Source organism: Carettochelys insculpta, chromosome 24 (genome assembly GCF_033958435.1).
Source record: "Carettochelys insculpta isolate YL-2023 chromosome 24, ASM3395843v1, whole genome shotgun sequence".
NCBI lineage: Eukaryota > Metazoa > Chordata > Testudines > Carettochelyidae > Carettochelys > Carettochelys insculpta.
The window spans coordinates 11,153,513-11,168,029 of NC_134160.1; the positions used below are offsets into that span (position 1 = coordinate 11,153,513).

Here is a 14,517-nt window from a genome sequence, read left to right on the forward strand (position 1 = left end):
ACCATCACATACAGCCCCCACCTAAGGCCTCTCCAGCGCATCATCAGTGATCTGCAACCCATCCTGAACAATGATCCTTCACTCTCACAGACCTTGGGAAGCAGGCCTGTCCTCACCTACAGACAGCCTGCCAACCTTAAACAAATCCTCACCAGCCACTACAAATCATAAACCAGTGACTCTAGGCCTAGAACCAGCCCCTGTAACAGTCTTCGCTGCCAACTCTGCTCACATAGCTACACCAGTGACATCATCACAGGATCTAACATCAACTATACCATCAGGGGCTCCTTTACTTGCACATCTACTAATATAATATATATCATCATGTGCCAGCAATGCCCCACTGCAATTTACATTGGCCAAACTGGACAGTCTCTCTGTAAAAGAATAAATGGACATAAAACCAGACATCAGGAATGGTAATGTACAGATGCCTGTGGGAGAGCATTTCAATCTCCCTGGATACTCAGTGGCAGATTTAAGGGTGACAGTTCTGAAACAAAAAAATTTCAGAAATCAAATGGAGAGAGAAATCTCTGAGCTGCAATTTATTTGCAAATTTGACTCCATTAACCATGGATTAAACAGAGACTGGGAGTGGGTGGCAGCTTACAAAGACAGTTTCTCTGCTTTGGGTGTTGATAGCTCCCCATTAGACGCTGACAAAGGCTCACATCCCCCTGTCTGATCTGACTTGTTTTTTCCTCTTTTCATAAGTATTGTTGATACTGGGCCGTTTCCACCTTGCTGAATAGACCTTGTCAGCTCTGGCCCTCCCTCTTACTGGGACCCCACTCTTTAAACACCCCTCTATAACCCTCCCCCCTCATGCATCTGATGAAATGGGTCTTTATCCAGGAAAGCTTATGCTCCAAAATATCTGTTAGTCTATAAGGTGCCACAAGACTTTTTGCTCTACAGTCCGATATGTGTTTTTGTTGCATTTAAACGCCCTGTTCATAAAGTCAAAAAACCTGACACCCACCTCTCTCCCAAGCACGTCTGCCTCTGCCCCCAAAGCAACCAGCGACTGAAACCAGCATTCCCAAAATCCCCAGCGGTTCTGTCCTTTCCCATTGGAGGAGAAGTTTAGGGGAGTGAGTCAGGGCTCTGGAGGACGCTCCACCTCCTGCAAGGTGATTGGGCCAGTGGGTCAGTGGGCCGCCGCTGGAAGCCGTTTCCCCCGCCTAGACCTTTATGAGAGAGCAGCTGGGAGACTGGGTCCGAGTCGCGGGTCAGCTTTACGTGTGGTGCGGCGGGTGCAGCTGACTCCCGCGGCGCTCTGGAACCCTCATGCGCCGGGACGTTCCAGAACCTTGCAGCGTTCGGACGTTCCACCATAGAACCCCGGGACACCGACCTGCCGGGAAACTGACGCCCCCGGGGGCTGCCCGACCCACTATGCACCATCACCTGCCGGACAGATAACGAGCTCCTTGGACCAAGCGCTAGTGCGGAGCTCGCCCCACGTCTCCCTCACCGCCACCCGCGTACCCCCGCCCCCAGACAGCGTCATGCTCGTCGCGGGCTCCGAGTGCTGCGGCTGCAGGGCCATCCAGGGCTATTTACCCTGCGAGGGGTGCGGCGAATTGAGGAGTAAGGAGGTAAGAGCGGGGGGGGGATTTGGGGGAGCGCGCGGGGGTGGGGTTTCCTCGCTCCTCTTCTCGTGGCCGCCTCTCTCCTGCCCAGGTCTGTAACTTCGGAGCTGTTCGCTTTTCCAGTCTAAACGGTTTGGGGAGGGGGGCGCTCCAGATCCAGTCCGCTTGCGTCGGGGGCTGAACCATCCTGCCACCGTACGTTTTACTCCCGTTGCATCAGCCGGGGGTGCAGGAAGGGCGTGAGGTTTGTGTGCCCGAGGCGAATTCCGTCCGTGGGGCTATGAATTGGCGGGGCAAAGAGCTTTGCTGTGCCCTGCCTGTGCCGCCAGCCAAGCTCTCTCTCTCCCCCCTTTCTCTCGACTTTTCTCGTGCATTGGAGGCAAATCGAGGTTTTCATTTGACTCGCTGTTGGGCGGAACGGGTGCAAGTACGGACATGCCCCAAGCGGTGGGCGCGTCCCTCGCCCCCGGGGCTGACCCAGGAGTGCGGAGGGGGTGGGTGGCTACCTAATGCGGCAGCAGACCCGGGGGTGAGGCCCCTTCTGAGAATCACGTTTACTGAGCGAAGGGCAGAAGCAGAATTAGAAAAACTACCTCTGAGGTCCCTCCCAGCAGGCGCTTTCCAGACCCCGACTGGCCACGGGTCATTATTGTGTTTGGATTGTTTACATTTCTTGGCTTTAATACAGAGGGACACACTGTTAAAAACCCGGCAGGGTCCAGTAAGTTTTTTTCTGTAGCCTCCAGCCTTAACTTCAGCTTCAGAAAATCTCCCCTTTTCCCTCCTCTACAGAGGAGTCGTATGAAGGAGATGAGCCTGTTCCCTAGGTCACAGAAACCTCATTTGACTGGCTCTCCATGGTTAAATTCTGCAGATATCAGAGGGGTGGCTGAGTTAGTCTGTATCTTCAAAAACAACAAGAAGTCCTATGGCACCTTTATAGACTAACAGATGTTTTGGAGCATAAGCTTTTGTGGGCAAAGAGTCACTTCATCAGACGCAACAGTGACAATCTGACGGGGTGGGTCTTTGCCCACGGAAGCTTATGCTGCAAACTGTCCATTAGTCTAAAAGGTGCCACAGGACTTCTCGCTGTTTTTAAATTCCACGTAGTGATGCTCAGCCTCCTGGAGTTTGAAATGGCCCTTCCATGGCTTTTACCCACTTGCCTCTTGGGCAGGGTGTTTTGCTACCTTAAGGCAGGCATGAGCAAACTTTTTACCTGGGGTCTCACTCTTTGGGCTTGCAGTTAGCAGTTTCCCCTACCCCACCTGTCTAATGTAATCCACGCTGGCACAAATTTGGGTTATGTTCATATGGGGAAATTTAAAAAAACAAAACAAAACTTTCAGCATGTGTAAGAAAACGTCTGGGGAATGTAAAAACTTCATGAATCTGTCTATAAATGTGAATGCGCGGGCATAAAAACAGTCATAGTTCAACATTTTTAATGAGCTGGATGAGCCTGAGACCCAGCAGTTGATCTTTCTGGGCCCCCCTTATGAAAGTTCATGCCCCCTCCTCAAAGAGGTGCACCCCCCACTGTGCGCATCCTTGCCTGAAGGCACAGCTGCCATCTTCAGAGCCCTCTAAAGGCTCTTTGCTTCCTTTGCGAAGGCAGTGGGGACCACCTGTTTGGAATGGCACACAAAGAGGTGCTCCCTAGAAGTTAAAACGTGGCTTGCTCCTCCTGGGGTGCTGAGGACAATGCAATAACTAAAAGCCTTCTCAGGGAAGGGGAGGGGTTGGGGGTGAGGACCCTGAGGCTGTGCTGCAGATAAAAGATGACCAGTTCTCTGCTGCTTGAGGAGAGAAAAGAAGTGAATGAAAATAATCTTTTGTTTAGGGGAAAATAAATTGGGGGTGGGGGAGGCAGGGGGAGATAAGACCAAAGAGAATGTGTGACTGGGCCTGCTGCAGTTTCGCTATGGTATTCCTTTTCATGAACCTATAAATTTGGACCCTCTTCTGGAACCCCCATGCATGCATCTGACAAAGCAGGTCTTTGCCCATGAGAGCTTATGCTCCAAAATATCTGTTAGTCTATAATGTGCCACAGGACTCTTCTTGTTCTTGATTTTCATGCACTCTTAAAAGTTGGACACTTCAGGGGCTCTATAATTTTATGCGTTCAGGAACCTAACAACCTGAAAAGAAGAGGTGGGTGGGAGAGGAGTTAAGGAGGAAAGCTAGGCAGCAGGTTGGTGCCAGAGCAGGGAAAAGATGATGCAATACCCAGGTTGAGTGATTCTTTGCACATGGCTTTTATCCTTCTTGTCTCACTAGTAAGGTCCAGTAGTTATATAAAGAGACCTGGGTTACATCCAGCCACTGTGCTTGTTTTTGAAGATGGAAGAACTGAATCCTGGTGGGAACAGAGCTTCATTGTGCAGATAAATTTTGTCTCCTCTAGACCTGGATGAGGTTGGGAAAGAGTATAAGCTTTCTGTTTCCTTGACTGTGCTATGGAATATTCAAAATAGATTGGCATTTCACTTTTTTTTTTTTTTTTAATGGAGACGCTTGCTACATGACACTAGTCCACAAATGGGTTTGGGAATCCTCTAAAGCAGCAATAACTTTGTCAGATCCTGAAGTGCTTCACAGGCTTTATTATTTATCTGGTTAATTATGCAGATAAATTGCCTACGGATTTGCCAAGATGTTTCCCCAATGTGCTAGATGCTGTACAGAGTATCCTTGTCCTGAAGCATTTGCGGCCTTCAATACAGGAGACACAGGGTGGCAGACGAGGGAGAAAACATTGTTCCCGCTGCTCATGTGATGTGAGGCAAATTGTATGTTCATTCCATGGTTTTTGTTTCATGCAGAGAGGGCATATTTAAAGGAAAAGGGGATGCGTGAGGGTTGCAAAGTGCTTTAGAACAGTGGCTGTCCACCTTTGCAGGCTGCCATACCCCTTTCAGTGTCCCACGTTTTACCTCCCTGAAGATGACTTACTTACAAAAGTGTCACAGCAGCACCCTGTTGCTGACAAATTGCTGACTGTCTCATCAGTCGTGGCATAGTGATGAGTGAGGTGGCCCTGGGGTGTGTGTGCATGTGTAAGACCACCCCTTGTACACACATACACACATGCGTGCATGTGCGTGCGCGTGCGCACACACACACACACACCACACACACAGGTAAGGTGAGGTCTTTTATGGACCTACTTCTGTTAGGGAAAGAGAGAAGCTTTCAAGCTGCCAGAGCTCTTCTTGAGAGGTATTCGAGCATCCCAGCTAAAAGTGAGGTGGAACAGATTGTTTAGTAAGGGACTGCTCAAAAGAGAGAGTCTACTAGCATCTCTGCATTCGTAGGACAAAAAGGGGGTCAGTGTGATATAAATTGTTGTAATAAGGCATAAATCGAGTGTCTGCCTTGAATGGTCCCTTAGAATATGAGTTAACTACTTATGCTAAATCTGCTCCATCTTGTACTTAGCTGTGACTCTTGGAATACTTTCCCCAGACCTGAAGAACTGGGTGATTCCAAATTTTGTTTCTTACCTACGGAAGTTGATCCTATAAATGAGATCACAATCTTCTCCCCTACCCCTCCCACCAAACCTGGTGTCTCTGATACCCTGGAACCAATCACTTCTGCAACTACACACTTCTCACAACATCTACAGATCACCTTTCATTTGAAAAGTCCATTAAGATTTGTGGATGGGAACTAGACTAGCTAAATGCACTGGTGTGGTGGGTACAGATTATTTAGGGTTATTTAAGGTTTTGCTTTGCCCGCAATGACTATGCAGCCATCTCTGGGGTTGGACATCACGTGTATGAAGCCATCGGGCAGTGAGTGGTTCAGGCCTACAACTGAAGAATACTGTAACTAGTTGAATTGGCAGTTGCGGAACTTCCAAGGAGGCAGAGTCCAATAAAGAGAGCTGAGATACAGCAGAAACACTTCCTCTCCCTTTGCAGAAAATGCCAACACATTGTTTAATGTTCCACCCAACTCACCGCTATGTCTGAGGCCAGGTCTGCTCTGCCCCCGCTCCTGGCACAGCAAGGGCTACTGAGGATTTGGACAGCTCTGTTGGCAGGAGAGCTTCATCCACCAACCTAGCTACCTCTTCTCAAGGAGGTGGATTTACTATGCATTGGGAGAGCTCTCTCCAGTCACCATAGTGCTGTTACAGCTGTGTGGATGTAGGGCCTCTAGTGTAAAAGATCACTGATTCTGCTATCACTGTTCCCTCCTTTCCAGATGCTGTGAGTGGGTAGCCTGCACTGTGTCTTTGCCTGTATAGGTGCTAGCTAGCTTTAAAAACACATCAGGATCTCTTCTGTATGAGTAGAGTCATAGACTTATATAAAATTTGGCACAGGCTGTAATTTTGTTTTCTTTTGGTGTTGGGATGTAAAATTCCATTTAATTTTAAACAGGCCAACCTACCGGTTAACCAATTAAACGGGGGGTGGCTGGCCCCTCCAGGCTGCTGTAGATGGAGGCTGCTCTGGCTGGAGCAACCCCCTGCCCGCGCTGGGCCAGGGTACCAGTTAACTAACAGGTAAGCCTCATCCCTCACCAAAGGCTCTTATGTAAATTAGGTGGTCATGGGATAGGAGGAAAGATCCTTTCATGGATTGGAAACTGGTTAAAAGACCGGAAACAAAGGGTTGGAATAAATGGTAAATTTTCACAATGGAGGGGGGGTAACTAGTGGTGTTCCCCAAGGGTCAGTCCTGGGATGAATCCTGTTCAACTTGTTCATCAGTGATCTAGAGAAAGGGGTAAGCAGTGAGGTGGCAAAGTTTGCTGCCAATATCAAGCTGTTCAGGATAGTCAAAACCAAAGTAGATTGTGAAGAACTTCAGAAAGATCTCAGCAAACTGAGTGATTGGGCAGCAAAATGACAAATGAAATTTAATGTGGGTAAGTGTAAGGTAATGCACATTGGGAAAAATAACCCCAATTACACATACAACGTGATGGGGGCAAATTTAGCTACAACAGATCGGGAAAGGGATCTTGGAATTAGAGTGGATAGTTCTCTGAAAACATCCATGCAGTGTGCAGCAGCAGTCAGTAAAGCAAATAGGATGTTAGGAATTATTAAAAAAGGGATAGAAAATAAGACTAAGAATATCTTACTTCCCCTATATAAAACTATGGTACGCCCACATCTTGAGTACTGCGTGCAGATGTGGTCTCCTCACCTCAAAAAAGATATACTGGCGTTTAGAAAAAGTTCAGAAAAGGGCAACTAAAATGATTATGGGTTGGAAAGGGCCCCATATGAAAAGAGGCTAGAGAGACTGGGACTTTTCAGTCTAGAAAAGAGGAGATTGAGGGGCGATATGATAGAGGTATATAAAAATCATGAATGGTGTGGAGAAAGTGAATACAGAAAAGTTATTTACTTGTTCCCATAATGTAAGAACTAGAGGACACTAAATGAAATTAATGGGTAATAGGTTCAAAACTAATAAAAGAAAATTTTTCTTCACATAGCGCACAGTCAACCTGTGGAACTCCTTGCTGGAGGAGGCTGTGAAGGCCAGCACTCTAACAGAGTTTAAAATAGAGCTTGATAAAGTTTTGGAGGTTAGGTCCATAAATGGCTATTAGCCACGGGTAAAGTGTAGTGCCCCTAGCCTTTAGTTAAAGGCTGGATGCAGATGGCAGGAGACAAATCGCTTGATCATTGTCTTCGGTTCACCTCCTCTGGGGCATCTGGCACTGGCCACTGTCGGCAGACAGGATAGTGGGCTGGATGGACCTTTGGTCTGACCCAGTATGGCCGTTCTTATGTCCTTATCCCAAAGTGGATAAGGCTTATTGGTTAACCAGTTAACCTTTAACACCACTATTTTGATGTCCTTAACCTGACTAAGCTCTGCCAATGCCTACAGATTGGCACCAGGGAGTGCCACACCCAGTCAAACCATTAGCTCTTGTTGCAGCCTATCCTGTCTCCAGGAGCACCAACACTGAACTTCTCGGTGGAGGATGGAGTCTGGACTCCTGAGTAGCTGCTGCACGGGCCTCGGGAAGTCAAGAGACCTGGCACAAGCTATTCTTGTGGCCTCGGGGAAATAGGACAGTGACTCCATGCTCCATTTCCCCATGAGCTGAACGGGGGTAATACACTAACGGGAGCTCTGAGAATTAACTGGCCAAAGGGAATCTCAGTGCACCCACGTTCTGACTCAACAACAAAACTATCAGATCTCCACGCTCGGCAGCTCTGAGCAATGACGAAAATACAACTTTACCAGTGACTAGGCAGGGGCAAGGCACAACTGTGCCGAACTCACGGGTGGAGAGTAGCTAAAATAAGCGCAGCTGACTGCCCGTGGGATCTTGGAGGGATCTGTTCATGGCATCAGAATGTTCTGTTTTTGAAGAGCCATCTGGCTCCTCTGCCTGCCTGTGTTTCAACACCTCCCAGGGTGAAATATGCAGGGTGAGTTGCATCACAGGAAACCTCTGTGCGCGTAACACGGAGCGGCCAGGTGCAGAGGCAGCCTTGTAAATAGGGAAGGAAGAAGGGACAGGCTATGACTGTTAAAGCTGCAGAGGGGAATGGCTGCTGAATGGGACTGAGCTAGGGGAGCATTCAGGGGAGTTTGGCAGAGTGAATTGGGTACTCACTGGCTGGGCTGCAGGGGGGAGGTGGGAGTATAAGAGGGTTGCTTCCTTAAGGTGGCAGTTGACGGGGGGAGGTAAAATCTAGCTGCCTAGGACAGGCTGGGCATCAGGGGGTGAGCCAAAGCGTACTTACTGAGCAGCTTCTTGGAGACAGGGTGCCAGGAGCAGAGCTCACTGTGTTTAAAGGGTCTGAGCTATGGCTGAGGGGTACATTCTGAGCAGACTGCTCCATGGCTCTGGGCTGGGGGTGGAGGATGCACAGAGCATCTCTAGTAGCTCTTGAGTAACATTGGGGGGAGGGCAATAATCCTTCCTTGGGTGTTTTCTGCTCTCAGGTGAGTTGGTTTTTGGCAACCATGTTGGAAGGATAAGGACTTGCTTTGTGCTTTTATTTTTGGTGGAATTTTCGCTGAGAGCCTCAGGGAGCCAGTGCCCAACTCCCACTGGAATTCAGTGGGTCTTGGAAGCCTAATGCCTTTGGTTACCCTTGACCATGGGGCTGGCTGTTTGTTCTTTGGGCCTTATAGACACCTGGTGTCCAGCACACAATCCACATGTGGCTATTGGCCGGTTGAGTGTGGCTCATTGGCTGGGACAATAAATATATTTTCAGAATAATGTGACTAGCTTGCCAGAACTGGTTGGATAGACTCCGATCACCACCTTTCTCTGCTGCTCCTCTTAACGTATCTCTCTCCGGCGGCTGATGTGCAGCGACCGGCATTCAGAAAACTACCAACCTTCATTGCTTCCTGCCATGCCAGGCTGGCCATGTAACTTCCTGTGTCTCAAGGAAGTGCTGGAATTTGATTGGCATGCTTCCTTGGTAGGAACTCACTCCAGCCAGACTTCTCCGTGGAATGGACTGGTATAATCTTGGCCACCTTGGATTCCTGAAGAAGAACCAGAACTAGCAGAGATTTCTAGGTGGCATCTGTTTCCCTGTGTGCACATTGGGTCAGTTAGAACATTGATAATAATGGAAGTCCCAGGACGATAATGTCCCAGAATTATTGGGTCATGCAGGCCCCATTGGATCAGAACTGTGCTGGCTGCAAACATGTTGCACCTGCTTGTCACTAGCTGGATTGGTTTCCAGTGGAAAAGTTGTCTTTTTTTTGTTTTTGTTTTTAAAAAGCAACTAATCTATAGAAGACGGCTGTCCATTCCAAATATCTAATGCTACGCCTATCATTGTGGTATGTAGCTTTGATCAACAAAAGCTCAGAGGAGGTATTGAGGGGTTTGTAGAAGAACCCATTTTACAGATGGTAAAACTGAGGCACAGAGTGGTGCAGTGACTTGCCCAAAGCACCCAGCAGGCCTGTGGCAGAGCCCTGTTTGGGACGCTTAATCTGCCTCCCAGACAGGTCCACACCTTTCCTGTGAACATGGTGTCTGGCTTTTACAAGCAGAGTGATTGCGCTGTGATTATATTCTCTTCTGTGTTTCCTCTAGAAGTAAATACAAAGTTGGCCAAGCTGTACTTGGAGCAGCCCTTTGGCCTTTGGAAGGCAGGAGAAACTCTTTCTGATTGGCATTTGGAGTTTATTGCCAGGACGTGTTTACTCCCTTGCCTGGAACAGGCTGGCAACAGAGAAGGTTTGGGGTTTTTTCCTACAGATTTATGGGGTGGGCTTGTTTTCAAAGCTGCCAACATGGTCTGGAAACTCAGTTGCTCTTAGGAATGAAATCTCAACTTGAATCTGCAGCACAGAGATGGCAGAAATGCAGTGGGGCATTGTCTGCAGAGCCCTGCTCAGAATGGAATCCTTAAAATGTAGTTCTGCTTCACTTTGTCTCCGGGTACTTGACCAGGGTGGTGTGGCGTGGAGGGGTTTTTCTGTGTGTGGTTTATAGCTGTTGCTGGAGGCTGTGTGTGGCAGGAGCTGAGTTTTGTGAACTGTCCATGGATGTTCTGTGAGCCGTGGAGTTACCCACTGGAGGGGGGAGTCCCTGCTTACCGTGGTCCCCTCCTCACAGTTGAATAAACTCTTTTCCTCTATTTCCACGTCTGAAGGGACTGAAAGTTGGGGGACTTCCTGAGCTCTCAGGTCTCCATAGGGCAGGGATGGGGAACCTGTTTGGGGGCAGGGCCACTCACCTGTGCAATCCCGAGAGATCTTTCTGGAGAAGTGAGAAGTGCCCCAAAAAACCCCTCACCGGTGTTGCCCCCAGCTGAGAAGCAGGGAGAAGACCCTCAGCTCACTCCCCTAAAGTTCGAGCCCCACAGGGAAGATGTGCAGTAGGAAAGGTGCTGCAGCTCAGGGTTTACCCCCTGGCTAGATGAACTCCTCCGAAAGGAGGCCTCGGACAAGTACATTTTTGGGGTGGGCACAATAGTGAGGGGTTCAGTGTGTGGAAAGGGGCTGCTGGAGCTAGTGGGTGGGGGCGGGAGGCCTGGAAGGGAAGGGCTCCAATCACCACCTCCTGGTGCAGTGCTGATGGGGAGCAGGGGGAACTCAAGGCAGCTTTAGGTGGCATCTGCGTGCTGCAGGGAAGTGCTCCATGCAGACACCACCTGCCTTCGCTCCCACTGGCTGCGCCTGCATGCAGAGCTGTCCCATCCCTAAAACGAGTTGGAGCAGCTACCCCGGGCCCTGCAGCAGCCGCCCCCGCCATCCTATGGACCGGGGTGGGGGGCCGCGGTTCCTGGGGCCGAGGTTCAGGCGGCAGTGGAGGCAGCAGGCTGTAGCGGGCTGGGAGAGCATTGCACAGTACAGCAGGCCAAGCAGACTGCCGCTCCCGCCGGGTGAGTGGCATGTGGCCAGGGAAGGGGAGGTGGTCCTGACAGCTGCTGCTGCACCCTTCCCCAAGTAATCCAACAGCTCCATTGCCGGGGGGCTGGTAAGGGTAAGGCGGCACCTAGGGCACTGCGGGGGTTGCCCCAGGCATCCCCCACCACCCAACAACCCTGCCTGCATGGAGCACTTGCTTGTGGAGCACAGAAGCCCTTTTCTCCCTCTGCCAGGCCCAGGAGGCTTCAGGCTCCATCCCTCGCACGCCCTCCCCACCCCAGGGAGACAGCACTGGCATGCCAACCCCGGAGCCCCTGTGACTGGCTTGCATAGCTGGATTGGCAGGGCCAAGCCCCAACCCTCATGGGCAGGGAGCTTTAAGCTCTCCGAGGGTTGACCCTGTGTGCTGTGTAAGCCGAGCGCGTGGGCAGCCGCCCAGGAGAGATTCAGGTGCTGCCTAGCCGAGGGGCCGAGTGCCTGCCAGCAGCAGCCTGTTTCTGCTGGTGGTGCACATCCGCCACATGGCCTCAGTGCACACAACAGTTTATTCCGCCCCCGGAGGGAAGAGTGAGAGACCCTGGACGAGAGGTGGATTTCCAGAGTGGGAAAGCCCATGGGGATTTTCTCCTCTGGCGAGGCCGTTCTACAGAGGAGAGAGAGGGGTGGGGCACAAGTGTGGAACCCCCTCCCACACACACACACACACACACCCGGTTACGCCTTTTTTAGCGCTGGCTCCTGCTGTCCTGAGTCCCTGTGCGATGTGGCCCTTTGCCCCTCCCGCCCTTGCCCTGGGTATTCTCCAGCCCGGTTTTTAACCTAGAGTCTGCAAGACAAGATTGGTAATGTCACCCTGAACTTCAGTAACCCGCGTGGGCTGGGGTGCCAGCCTGGTGCGACGGGCTGACTTGAATATCTGGTGACAACCCACGGCCTGGTTCGAGTAGGTGTCGCGGTGTGGGCTGACACTCTCATGGCTGGGCCTGTCTTCTTCCTCTTCCCCAGGCCTGCTCTTGTCTTTGGACTTGGCTGGGAACTTGCCCAAAGACCTGCTGCTAGTGCAGCTACAACACATGGGGGAGGGTAAATGTTAGCCCGCAGAAGCACCTTGCAGGTGTCTCAGCAAGGGCTTGGCTTGGCTCCATCCGGGGCCGTGTTCTCTAGCAGCTGTTCTGGCTCCCTGCCCCCCTCTTCCCTTCTAGCTAGGCCTAGTTCCAAGGAGCCTCAGTGTGTGGCTCTCAGGTAATCTTAACTAGTGGGAAAGATCATGCGCCAGGCCCACCTGCCTTTCGAGTGTTGGGGGCGGGGTGGGCATGTTCTCCCTGTTGATGGGCATGAGTTGGGATTAGTCTGGACCAGTGGCTCTCAGCCAGGGACGTGTGTACCCCTGGGGTTACTCAGAGCTCTTCCAGAGATACAGTAACTCAGTGTTCTTGACCTGTTTTATGAATTAAAAAAAAAAACTGGACTTTTTATGTTCATCAAAAAAACTTTGTTTTTAAATTTATCCTTTTTGCAGAGTCACAAGTCCGATGAGAAGTTTATTGCCTCCAGTTGCTTCCAACCAACCCATTACAATTCAGTTGTTTAAACTAATGTGCTGCAGTGGTAGAAAAAAAAAATTGTGTGCCGGAAAATTGTCGGTACTGGGGGATACTTAGAATTTTTTTAAAGAGGTACTTTATTTATAAAAACAAAACAAACTATGATCCTTTATGCCTGTTCTCCACTGGGTCTGTAGCCGGCTCTGATACTGCCAGGAGAGCTCTGGACTAGAACGGGTTGCCTAGGGAGGATTTGAGTACTCAGCCCCGCCTCAGCGTGGCCTACCTGGCGTCTGGAGATGCCCGCAGCCCAACCTCTCTCGCATGTTTGGTTTGATGGCCTGGCCTGAAAGCCCTTTTACTTCTGGAGCATGAAGCCAGCTATCTGAAGCGGTTGTTCCAAAGGCCCAGCTTCCCTGGGGCAGTTGGAAGGCAGATGAGGTGACATTGTTACAGAATGGATCAGTCCCGTGCTGGGTGCTGTGCAGACTCATGGGACGAGACGGTTTCCCCCCTCAGGGACCTTACAGGCAACGTTAGGGTTTTAAAATGCTCTTGAAAAATGATTTCAGAGCATGATCTTTGGAAAGGAGTAGACGGAAGGAGGCAGCCTAGGGCCATCTGTGCATCTGCTGATTAAGGCTCTGGGAACGAGGAGATGGATCATGGAATGACTTACCCACAGTGCCTCAGTTTCCCATCCCACGCGCTCTTTCCTCCATCCTGCCTGTGGATTGAGCGTGCTTTGGAGGTAGGGACAGCCTCTCACTTGGCCTGTAGCTCATAGGCTGATAACTCTAGGCACTGTTGGAATTGGAGCAATGCATTTCCCCCTAGGGCGTGAGAATGGGGATGCTGGTACAGTGCTGTGTGTGTGAAAGGGAAGTGAGGGAGTCCAGTTCTGCTAGCTGACTTGAGTAAAATACAGAAGAGAGAACATCACAAAGGGGGACGAAAGCACCAAGGAGCCGAGTTGGTGTGTAGTTAGGGATCTGCCTGTGGCAGCTTTAACTGAATCCTCTTTCTTGAGCTCTCTAGTTCTTAGCTTTTCCCCTCCCTTTCCCAATGTCCTCCTGCTCTTCCAGCTTCAGAAAATGGTCTTTTCAGTTGCCCTCCCAGTGGCACAAGTGGCCGTAACAAGTTGCAGCTTTAAACCATTGAGATGGGTTTGTGGCTTGATTCTGGAGCCACTCCATGGAGGCCTTGGAATGGCTCTGTGTAGCAGGGCAGGGACAGTTACCCAGCCTGTCCAAGAGGTACACATTCCTCTTGTTACTGACCCTTGGACCAGATCTCAAAGTCTTCCTCCTCCCGGGGGGTGAAAAAAAGCAGTTGACTACAATGCAGTTAACAGCATGTGGGAAGCGACCTGAACCTGAGTTTGTGTGTCTGAAACTGCAGTTCAAAGATCCTTGCAGCAGTTGAAGGGCTTTGCCCAAGAGTTCCTGGTCAAGGCTTGATTGTCCTTCCTTTCTTCCCTGTATTTTCTGTGGCCTCCATCCTCTGCCCCAGCCGTGGCTGCATTTGGCATGGGGTGACAGTACAGTGTAGGACCTTGTGGAGTGTTGTACCAGTAATGCCTGTTGAGGCACTGGAAGAGCCTCAACAGGGGGAGGGGTAGCTCAGTGGTTTGAGTGTTGGCCTGGTAACCCAGGGAGTTCAATCCTTCAGGAGGCCATTTAGGGATCTGGGGCAAATTAAAAAAAATCTGTCAGGGATGGTGCTTGGCACTGCTAAGAGGGCAGCGGATTAGACTTGATGATTTCCCAAGGTCCCTTCCAGCTCTCCGAGATGCATATCTCCATATATTGTTGCTAAAAACATAGCTAGGCATTAAACAGCCCCTCCTGATCACAAACCCCCACCCTCCTCTACACACCTGGAGGACAAACTCAGCCATTGTTGGAACATCTGCTGCCAAAAAGCAGCTGTTTGGAATATGCCAGTTCTCACAGTGCCACCATGGGTCCTGCCCTTCCTCTTTCCTCCTCCCCTTGCACAAGCACAACACCCCCAGTTCTC

General features: G+C 50.4%; 1 protein-coding gene across 2 annotated transcripts in view; it reads left to right on the plus strand.

Moving 5' to 3' along the window:
• The first annotated feature begins 1,206 nt into the window (after positions 1-1,206).
• Positions 1,207-14,517, plus strand: part of SESN2 (sestrin 2) — a 28,160-nt gene continuing 14,849 nt past the window's right edge. Inside the window, exon 1 of one of the 2 annotated variants that reach the window (XM_074976430.1) lies at positions 1,207-1,607. In XM_074976430.1, the coding sequence (XP_074832531.1) occupies positions 1,518-1,607 (90 nt within the window). In that variant the 5' untranslated portion in view covers positions 1,207-1,517. The remainder of the gene's footprint in view (positions 1,608-14,517) is intronic. The other variant, XM_074976429.1, reaches the window with a different exon arrangement.